Below are 11,390 nucleotides of genomic sequence, written 5' to 3' on the forward strand. Positions count from 1 at the left end.
CCCCAGCTCACCAGATTTAGAGAGGGATTTTAACACCAATGAGAGGGTCAACACTGGGAAAAAGAGTCCTGCTACCTAGAACCTAAGGGCGTATGGCCACTGCCAGACCATGTCTGACTTGTGGCATCCCTGCAGCACAGCCAGGACTGGGCAGGAGGCCTGGGATGTGTGAGGCAGAAACTGTGAACATTTTCCTATAACTTTTCCCATTTTGTCCTTTTATTTAAAATTGCTTGCTTTTTAATAAATTCTGTTTGCTTGAACTCTATGCGAGGATCAGTGTCTCAGAGCGGAGAGAGCACCCCAGAGCAGGGACACCCTAGCGCCTGACCTCAGTGACCACGACAAGATTGGGGATTGAGCCCTCCAGGAATCCTGGGCCCAGCTGTGTTGGGGTTATGAGGACTCTGCCACACAGGAGAGTGGAAGGGGAGCCCTGGAGGTCATGAAGGCCTCTGGGAAAAGGGAGAAGGAGCTAGGACTCAGATCCTTTCGCTAGCCCATTCCACCAGGGTAGTGTATAAACCAGGAAAATTCCCCACCGGAGAAGGAGTGGTTCCCCGATTACATCACTTAGAAATTCTTCAAAAGACTCGCCTTACTTTTCTCTAATAAAGTGAAAATTTTACCCTTCAAACGTTTTGCTACTATGTGGTATGCAAAGCTCTTCAAACTTTTGCAAAACTGTGTGATAAACAGGTAACTGAGGCTATGTCCGCACTACCAGCTGTGCTGCTGAAATGTCTTCCATGTAGCCGCTCTACACCGATGGGAGAGAGCTCTCCTGCTACCATAACTAAACCACCCCCCATGAGTGTGTCCCGCTGACATACCGCTGTCCTCACTTGCAATTTCGTCAGTCATGGGGAGGGGGGAGGTGTTACACCCCGACTGACAAAAGTGCTAGTATAGACAAAACCTGAGTTGCATGCAAATAAAGATGTCCACTGTCCCAAGTCCTGAAATGTATAAGACGCTTGCAATTTTCTGCTGGCCTTTCTCACCAAACCCAGCTGCTTGCATGACTTGCCCTTGGTGAATCCACGTTGACTGTTCCTGATCACCTTCCTCTCCTCCAAGTGTTTCAGAATGGTTTCCTTGAGGACTTGCTCCATGATCTTTCCAGGGAAAATACAATAGGAAAAAATATATATACACCGAGGACATGAAAAAATGGGTGCTGATAATAGCCCACCTTAAATGATCACTCTCGTTCTAGTAGGTATGGCAACACTCATTGTTTCATGTTCTTTGTGTGTGTGTGTGTATATATATATATATATATATATATATATATCTTCCTACTGTATTTTCCACTCCATGCATCTGATGAAGTGGATTTTAGCCCACAAAAACTTATATGCAAATAAATGTGTTAGTCTCTCAGGTGCCACAAGGACTCGTTCTTTGTGCTGATACAGACTAACACGGCTGCTACTCTGAAACCTGACACTTGAGAGTGTCATCACCTTACAGTGTCACAGACATCCCACATCACAAACTTTGCAATCAGATAAGGATGAATATGAGTGTACTGGGTGTCCCCACAAGGTACAATGTGTCACACACGTGTTGGCAGGTTTCTGAGCAGAAACGAAAGTGGAGTCCCGGGGTTCACACCTCAAAGGAGCGGGGAGCTCACAAATCCCAGCGAGTTCTGAAAACCTCAGATTCACCTTAAGAGGATGGTGAAGGCTCAGGATCCCTCTTCCAGATTTTCCTCTGCATCCCACCCAATGAGCAGCCCCAGCCAGAGCTGGAGTCCATTTCCCTCTTGGTGATAAGGAGAGATCATGCTTACGGCAGGGAAGTCAGGATGCCTGGGTGGGGTCTGTCATCTTACCACCCAATCTCTGTAAGATCTTGACTAAATAAAGTCTCCCTGTGCCTCAATGTACCTATTTATTTAATGGGGCTGTGGTCATAATGACTTTTCTTTGCTAGGTATTTTGAACATCCTTCAATGAGAGGTGCTGCACAGTATGATCTCTGATCCCTTAGCAACAGCACCATGTGCCTGCAGAAAGTGCCGGTGTCTCCCCTGAGACATCTTTCTATAGATCTGTCTGTCTAGTTTCTTCCCATCCTGTCTAGGAATTTACAGGGTATCAGACTCTATGGACTTTTAAGCATTAGCCCTAGTTTTGCTATATATCAACTATAATTTGTAAATATACACAAATGCACAGAGCAGCCAATTCCTCTCTCACTCAGCACAGAGCCCCAGAGTTCTCATCTCCCTTTGGGAAAGAACCGTAATAACTGTTTACTCCTAAAGCTGGATAAAGAGCACAGAAATCCAACCTGTTTACATGGGATTGCACAAAGCTATATTATAAATGGCTCTTAGTGTAGGATGCTGCTGCAGATGTTGGGGTGAGAGAAGTGAGGGACACGGCTACCTGAGGAGGATTCCCAGGGAAGATGCTTCCATCTCAGAATTAACAGGTACCCTTCCCTTGCTGTGGAGTTCAGCTGCTCAACAAACTCAGTACATTGTGGGCATGATGGGACAGAGAATGATTCTGTGGTCCTTTTTCCTCTGCACAGACATTAAACATACAAGGGCCCTGGCCACAGGGGATGAGTTTGCTTCAGTATCATGGGTTAAAATGTCCCTCTTTTCTGTGCCCTCTCAGGCTGATGGCCTCCAGCCTCAAGGTCCCTGAATTTCAATGTTACAGTGGATCCTTCGGGATATACAATAAAAGGCCAAATTGTGAGGCCGTGACCCGTAGTTTTTCCAGGCCACAATGAAACAAATCTCCCCTTGGAGTAGGAACTGAGTTTAAATCTCAGGAGCCAGCTGGGTGTTAATGCAGAGAGACTGTCATCTCCTCCTCTTGCAATTCAGGGCTCTGGCTGTTAACAGGGGAGCGGGGCCTATTACCTGACTTTTATCTCCATGGAGCTGCTTGGGATCCTCACTCAAACAATTGTTTAAGAAGGATGAATTCAAACTGGAACAGGTACAGAGAAGGGCTGCTAGGATGATCTGAGGAATTCAAAAGCTGTCTTATGAAAGGAGACTCAAAAAGCTTGGCTTGTTTAGCCTAACCAAAAGAAGGCTGAGGGGGGATATGATCACTCTTTATAAATATATCGGGGGATAAATATTAGGAGGGAGAGAAATTATTTAAGCTTAGTATCAATGTGGGCACAGTAACAAATGGATATAAACTGGACACTAGGAAGTTTAGACTTGAAATTAGATGAAGGTTTCTAACCATTAGAGTCAAGTATCAGAGAGGTAGCCGTGTTAGACTGGATCTGTAAAAGCAGCAAAGAATCCTGTGGCATCTTATAGACTAACAGACGTTTTGGAGCATGAGCTTTCATGGGTGAATACCCACTTCATTAGGTGCATGTAGTGGAAATTTCCAGGGGTGGGTATATATATATGTAAGCAAGCTAGAGATAATGAGGTTAGTTCAATCAGGGAGGATGAGGCCCTGTTCTAGCAATTGAGGTGTGAAAATCAAGGGAGGAGAATCTGTTTTTGTAGTTGGCAAGCCATTCACAGTCTTTGTTTAATCCTGAGCTGATGGTGTCAAATTTGCAGATAAACTGAAGCTCAGCAGTTTCTCTTTGAAGTCTGGTCCTGAAGTCTTTTTGCTGCAGGATGGCCACCTTAAGGTCTGCTATAGTGTGTCCAGGGAGGTCGAAGTGTTCTCCTACAGGTTTTTGTATATTGCCATTCCTAATATCTGCTTTGCATCCATTGATTCTTTTCCGTAGAGACTGTCCAGTTTGGCCGATGTACATAGCAGAGGGGCATTGCTGGCATATGATGGCGTATATTACATTGGTGGATGTGAAGGTGAATGAACCGGTGATGGTGTGGCTGATCTAGTTAGGTCCTGTGATGGTGTCGCTGGTGTAGATATGTGGGCAGAGTTGGCATCGAGGTTTGTTGCATGGATTGGTTCCTGAGCGCAAATTACTATGGTGCAGTGTGCAGTTACTTGTGAGAATATGTTTCAGTTTGGCAGGTTGTCTGTGGGCGAGGACTGGCCTGCCACCCAAGGCCTGTGAAAGTGTGGGATCATTGTCCAGGATGGGTTGTAGAACCCTGATGATGTGTTGGAGGGGTTTTAGCTGGGAACTGTATATGATGGCCAGTGGAGTCCTGTTGGTTTCTTTCTTGGGTTTGTCTTGCAGTAGGAGGCTTCTGGGTACACGTCTGGCTCTGTTGATCTGTTTCCTTATTTCCACTACATGCATCTGACGAAGTGGGTATCATGCTCCAAAATGTCTGTTAGTCTGTAAGGTGCCACAGGATTCTTTGCTGCTTTAACCATTAGAGGAGTGAAGTTCTGGAACAGCCTTCCAAGGGGAGTAATGGGGGCAAAAGACATAACTGGCTTTAAGACTAATCTTGATAAGTTTATGGAGGGGATGGTATGTTGGGATAACCTAATTTTGGTATGCATCTGACAAAGTGGGTATTCACCCACGAAAGCTCATGCTCCAAAACATCTTAGTCTATAAGGTGCCACAGGACTCTTTGCTGCTTTTACAGATCTAGACTAACACGGCTACCCCTCTGATACTAATTTTGGCAATTCATTTGGCAATTGATATGTGATTATCAGCAGGTAAGTATGTCCAGTGGTCTGTGATGGGATGTTAGATGGGATGGGATCTGAGTTACTACAGAGAATTCTTTCCTGGGTGCTGGTTGGTGAGTCTTGCCCACATGCTCAAGGTTTAACTGATTGCCATATTTGGAGTCAGGAAGGAATTTTCCTCCAGGGCAGATTGGCAGAGGCCCTGGAGGTTTTTCGCCTTCCTCTGCAGCATGGGGCATGGGTCACTTGCTGCAGGATTCTCTGCATCATGAAGTCTTCAAACCATGATTCGAGGACTTCAATAACTCAGACGTAGGCTAATGGTTTGCTACAGGAGTGGATGAGTGAGATTGTGTGGCCTGCATTGTGCAGGAGGTCAGACTAGATAATCATAATAGTCCCTTCTGACCTTAAAGTCTATGAGTATATAATTGTAAGAATTTTTCAACAATGGCACCTTATCTTTTCTCCTAGCTTCATTTGAGAAGTTGGCTCAAATGTTATACCAGAAACACACACAAAAAACCCAATTCAGCTGGAAGCAGACACCCAGCAAGTGAAATTTGAATCCAAATGCTTAAAGTCTGGCAAACTTATAAGCAACTGAAAATGATGTCTCCTAAGTTAAGGGATCAGACAGCCTTAATTAATGGTGGTGCCACCAGCAACACCATCTATGGCCAAAAGATTTGTGATTCTCCTTCAGCTAAATGCTTTGTTCCAGTAACATCTGTGGTAAGAAGTTCCACAGGCCAATCATATAAACAATTTTTAGTTTCAATGTTACCTGTTCAGACTTTCAATGGAATTCAATGTTCCCTTCCTCGCGTGCTATAAGACAGAGTAAATATAAATGCCTGACCCACTTTCTTTATCGATAGTTTCATAGGATATAAGGCCAGAAGGGATTGTTAGATCATCCAGTCTGAATTCCTGTATAACATGGGACATTAAATTTCACCCAGTTACCCCTGTGTTGAGCCTAATAACTTGTGTTTGACTAAAGCCTAACAGGGGCGGGGTAGCTCAGTGGTTTGAGCATTGGACTGCTAACCCCAGGGTTGTGAATTTAATCCTTGAGGGGGCCACTTAGAGATCAGAGGCAAAAATTAGTACTTGGTTCTGCTAGTGAAGGCAGGGGGCTGAACTCAACAAACTTTTAAGGTCCCTTCCATTTCTAGGAGATTGGTATATCTCCTATTATTATATACTTGGATTTTATATCATAGAATCCTAGAGCCACAGGGGGAGAAGGAACCACAAGGGTTAGTGAATCTACCCCCCTGCCAAGATGCAGGATTTGTTGTGTCTAAGCCATCCAGGACAGATGACTGTCCAGCTTCCTTTAGAAAACCTGCAGTAAAGGAGTCTCCATGATTTCCCAAGGCATCTGTTGCATTTGCTTTCTGTTCTAACAAGAAGTTTATCCTGAGATTTTATCTAAATCTGTTTTGCTGTAGTTTGAACCCATGGCCTCTTCTCCTGCCCTATGTGACAAGAGTGACCAACTGTTCTCCATCTTTTTTATGGAAGCCTTTCAAGTATCCAAAGACCACTGCCATATTCTCCTCAATCTCCTCTTTTCCAGGCTAAACATATCCGGTTCCTTCAGCATTCGCTCATATGACCTCTGGTCATTTTCCGATTCTCTATGTCCTTCCTGTACTTTGGCAACTAAAATTAGACTCAGTACTGTTTTGACTTGCATCCTATACCTCCATAAATTATATTTCCTTTTTTTTTTTTGCAACACAAACTGCAAAAAAATCCACACCCCTGAGAGATTTAGCTATATCAACCTCACCCCGATATAGCTGGCGTTGGGATCAATGGATGAAGTTTTCTATCCACTTAGCTACCACCTCTTGCCGAGGTGGATTACCTACACTGACACGAGAACCCCTGCCATTGCTGTAAGCAGTGTCTACACCGGAGCGCTAAGGCAGAACCACTGCAGCATTTTAAATGTAGACAAGTCCTCAAGCAGATCTTCCAGAAAAACATCCAGTCTGGCTCTACAGACATGCAGAGTTGGAGAATTCACCTCTTCCCTCTGCAGTTTGTTCCAAATGTTAAACACCCTCACGGCTAAAAATCTGGCCTTATTTCCAGCTGTTATTTATCTGGATTCATCTTCCAGCCATTAGGCTTTGTTCTCCCTTTCTCTGCTAGATTTTAGAGCCAGTTATATGTGTTTGTGTCTAGATATTTATATCCCCCTCCAACTGCTGCCTTCACTTTGCCACTGAACAGAGTATTTAGCCAAAGTTGTTCACACTCTTTACTGCAGCGTTTCTGCTTCTTAGCTATCTAATAAATTCTCCCAACAAAGAACACCCAGTTCTCACTTTTCTCTCAAATGTTTTCCTCCCAATCAGTTTTGCTGATAATTTGCTTCAGCTTTGAGGAATTAGCCCTTATAAAACACAAAGTTTCCATAGATGTTACTGGTTGGGAACTGTTCTATGTTTGTCCATTTGAATGCAATCAGTTCCATTCTTTATTTTCCTCTCCACTATCATAATCCCCGTTCTTTGACTCTTTTCTAAACTAAACAGTCCCACACTTTTCAGTCTGCAGATGGCAGCCTCCCCCATTCTCCTTGCCTGTCGTTGAAATTCCCTTTCTATCGGCTATATCCTTTATAGAGACTGAGTGACCAAAACTGAGTGCATGTCCATACTAGGGTATTCTCCATCCCATTCTGAGGCATCTGAACATTGTCTTTGTTTTGGTCACTGCTGAGAATGAGCTGATGTTTCTGTTAAGTTGCTCACAATTACTTCCAGGTCTTTCCCAGAGTTTCTACCTCTGGTACATGTTTTCTCAAATCTTTTTTTTTTTTCCCCAGTCTTAGATTTTAAGCAACCGAGTGAACGGGGAACTCCCTATAGAATGGACTCTCTAGCCTGGCTTTCATTGCATTAAGGAACAGTGATGGATAACCAGAATCCACTCTCGTGTTTCCTGCTGCTGCCTATTAAGGTTTCTCACAACACAACATGTAGGAATTATTCTTGCATGAAGCACCAGAAAATATAGAATTGGCCTTATTGGTGTCAATTGTTCATAATTCATTTATCTGAAGAGTGAAAATGTCATTTTTCAGTGTGTGAAGAGTGAACAATCTGCTTCACTCATTACCACAGCCTCCAGCAGTACATTTAGTGTCTCTGTCATAAACAGATAGCTAAGGGTTAATGTCTCTTTCACCTGGAAAGAAGTAACCTGAAACACCTGACCAGAGGACCAATCAGGAAACAAGACTTTTTCAAATCTGGGTAGAGGGAAGTTTGTGTCTGAGTCCTTTGTCTTGTATCTGTCCCTCTCGGCTATGGGAAGGATTTCTCTATTTCCTGCTTTCTAATCTTCTGTTTCCCAGTTGTAAGTACAAAAAGATAGGTCTGTTTTTTTTGTAGTTACATGTGTGTAGTTGCTGGAGTGCTTTGAATTGTATTCTTTTTGGATAAGGCTGTTTATTCATATTTCTTTTAAGCAATTGACCCTGTATTTGTCACCTTAATACAGAGAGACCATTTTTATGTATTTTTTTTTCTTTTTACATAAAGCTTTCTTTTTAAGACCTGTTGGAGTTTTTCTTTAGTTGGGAACTCCAGGGAATTGAGTCTGTGCTCACCAGGGAATTGGTGGGAGAAAGAAGTCAGGGGGAAATCTGTGTATGTTAGATTTACTAGCCTGACTTTGCATTCCCTCTGCGTGAGGGGGGAAGAGAGATTAGCTCTCGGTACTTCTGTTTTCCAAGGCTGGAAACGGGGAGGGTGGAATCCCTCTGTTTAGATTCACGGAGCTTGCTTCTGTGTATCTCTACAGGGACACCTGGAGAGGGGAAGGGAAAAGGTTTATTTCCCTTTGTTGTGAGACTCAAGGAATTTGGGTCTTTGGGGTCACCAGGGAAGGTTTTTGGGGGGACCAGAGTGCCCCAAAACACTCTAATTTTTTGGGTGGTGGCAGCTTTACCAGGTCCAAGCTGGTAAGTAAGCTTGGAGGTTTTCATGCTAACCCCCATATTTTGGACGCTAAGGTCCAAATCTGGGAATAGGTTATGACAGTCTCCAATTAACATTCTCTCTCCTTCCAGGCATTTTCACTGTGACCATCACCCTAGACCCTGCTCATATACAGGAAGTCAGGGGAACATACAGTGCATAAAGGAGACACCGTTCTACCTCAGAGTTGGACACCTTTTCCCCTACTCAATGTCAGATTCCAACACAACCGACTTCACCAACCCCTCCACCTTCATCCTGCTGGGCATTCCTGGCCTGGAGGCGGCCCATATCTGGATCTCCATCCCCTTCTGCACCATGTATGTCACAGCCATCTTGGGGAACTTCACCATCTTGTTCATTATTAAGAGAGAGCCAAGCCTCCATGGGCCCATGTACTATTTCCTCTGCATGCTGGCCGTCACCGACCTGGTCATGTCCACATCCATCCTGCCCAAAACACTGAGCATCTTCTGGTTCAATTCCAGGGAGATCGATTTCAGTGCCTGCCTCACCCAGATGTACTTCATTCACTGCTTCTCAGGGATGGAGTCTGGGATCTTCGTGGCCATGGCTTTTGATCGTTACGTGGCCATCTGTGATCCCTTGAGACATTCCACCACCCTGACAAACCCTGTGGTGGCCAAGATCGGCCTGGCTGTGGTGCTGCGCAGTGGCATGCTCGTGCTGCCCTATCCTTTTCTAGCGAGAAGTTGGCCATATTGTACAACTAATATTATCCCACAATCATATTGTGAGCACATAGCCGTGGTGAAGCTGTCCTGCACCGACATCCATGTCAGTAGTTACTACGGGCTCTTTCTGACATTCTCTGTTATTGGATTGGATGTGTCTTTTATTGCTGTGTCCTACACCCATATCCTTTGGGCCATCTTCCACCTCCCCACAAAGGACGCCAGGATAAAGACATTTGGGACCTGTGGCTCCCACATCTGTGTCATCTTAGCCTTTTACATCCCAGCTCTATTCTCCTTCCTCACACACCGGTTTGGCCACAATGTGCCCCTGCATTTCCACATTCTCATGGCCAACATGTACCTCCTGGTTCCCCCCACGTTAAACCCCATCATCTATGGGGTAAGGACCAAAGGGATCCGGGACAGGGTGCTCCAGCTCTTTACTCATAAAGGGACTTGAAGTTTTCTTCTTGTGCTCTGGACCTTAGAGTGAGCTCCATGCAGAGCTGCCTGGTGATGTTTTGCTGTGCTCTCTTCCTTGAATCGCTTACTGACCAGTCAAAAAGACATCAGATCATTTTCTGATCTTACTGCGCTGTGTCAGCATGACAAACTGAGGAATCAATTTATGTACAATTCATTGGGCGGCCACCTTTCTAATTGCTGGTAACTGGACCTCCGAGACCTGACTCCTTATTCTACCTCTTCGGCCAAGGCTGTGCCCCTGGTCTGCCCCTATCACTTGCCCCTCTCTGCCCCTCCCCCTGTCACTCACTGGATCATTTCCACCTCCCTCCTCCCATCCTTAGCTGCAAGGGAGACATTTCAGATTTTGTTAGGGTGGGTGAAATTTGAACATGATTCCAGGGGCTTCTTGTGCTCTTGAAATCTCTTGGATTTTGGCAGATAACTTAGCAATTAGCATTGAATCTAATTCCTATATAAAAGAAAGAAAGAGAAATAAGTATTAGACCCACTCACCTCTAAAATAACATGTTCTGACATCTTGTGGCAAGTCACTTAAAGGACACTGGTTAGGTTTAAAATTTTAATGTATATTCTTACTTTGCTACTAACTGTGAGTAAATAACAATTCCTTTTTTGATTTTTCAACACCAGTCGTGGTTTTATATACCTATAGCATATCACCCCTTAGTCGACTGTTTTCATAGCTGAAAAGTCCAAGTCTTATGTTGCCCTTCTACGAACCCTTTCTAATTCCATTATATCTTTTTCGAGATGGGGTGACCAAATCTGCACACAGTATTCAAGATATGGGCATACTATGGATCTATATAGAGGCAATATGATATGTTAATATCTTATTGTGTTATTATCTAACCCTCTCCTAGTGATTGCAACATTCTGTTCGCTTTTTTGACTGCTGTTCCACTTTGAGTAGATGTTTTCATAGAACTCTCCACAATGACTTCAAGATCTCTTTCTTGATGGGTAACACTAATTTTGACTCCATCATTTTGTATGAATAGTTGCGATTATATTTTGCCATATGCATTACTTTGCGTTTATCAGCACTGACTTTCATCTGTCATTGTGTTGTCCAGTCACGAATTCTTGTGAAATCCCTTTGCAATCATCTGCACATTTTCCTACCTCACTGTTTACCCCTTTTGCCAGATCATTAATGACTATGTTGAATAGGACTGGTCCCCATACAAACTCCTGGGGGACACCACTCTTTGCCTCTCTCCATTATCACCATTTATTCAACCCTTTGTTTCCTATCTTTTAACTGGAGTGCCTGGCAATGCTTTCTGCCCATCAAATGATGGTTAATTCATTTTAGAACAATCCTTTTGTTATCTGAATCACTCTGTCTCTGTTTATAAACAAAGGCAGAGGCTGGGAGTCTCACAGAACTCATCACATTCCACAGTCAAGCTGTGCTGCAGTTAAGAGCTCCATGTGGGGCTAGGGAGTGAGGAGCAGACCTCAGGTATGAAACTCAGGGAAGGCTAGAGCCCACCTGATTTCTCTACATGGTGCTTCTGGCAAGCTGGGCTCCCTCTGCTCTGGGGCTGGGTTGGAAGCTGCTGCAGCATGTCATGGAGCATTCCTGCAGAAAGGAGAAGGCTTCAGATCAGCAGGGGCTA

The 11,390-nt window shown here is 44.2% G+C and overlaps 1 protein-coding gene across 2 annotated transcripts; it reads left to right on the plus strand.

Moving 5' to 3' along the window:
* Positions 1-8,686: 8,686 nt before the first annotated feature.
* Positions 8,687-11,126, plus strand: LOC127040837 (olfactory receptor 52R1-like). 2 transcript variants are annotated; one of them, XM_050935403.1, is made up of 2 exons: positions 8,789-9,699; positions 11,102-11,126. In XM_050935403.1, the coding sequence occupies exons 1-2, from the start codon at positions 8,789-8,791 to the stop codon at positions 11,124-11,126; spliced, it is 936 nt and encodes a 311-aa protein (XP_050791360.1). The 2 variants fall into 2 exon arrangements, with proteins under 2 accessions (XP_050791361.1, XP_050791360.1); XM_050935404.1 differs by lacking the exon at positions 11,102-11,126 and having other exon boundaries at positions 8,687-9,736.
* Positions 11,127-11,390: the final 264 nt, after the last annotated feature.

Source organism: Gopherus flavomarginatus, assembly GCF_025201925.1.
Source record: "Gopherus flavomarginatus isolate rGopFla2 chromosome 1 unlocalized genomic scaffold, rGopFla2.mat.asm SUPER_1_unloc_1, whole genome shotgun sequence".
In the NCBI taxonomy this organism is placed as follows: Eukaryota; Metazoa; Chordata; order Testudines; family Testudinidae; genus Gopherus; species Gopherus flavomarginatus.

Excerpts from the sequence above, each read along its gene's own strand:
- LOC127040837 (XM_050935404.1), top strand. The coding sequence starts at position 8,789 with ATGTCAGATTCCAACACAACCGACTTCACCAACCCCTCCACCTTCATC.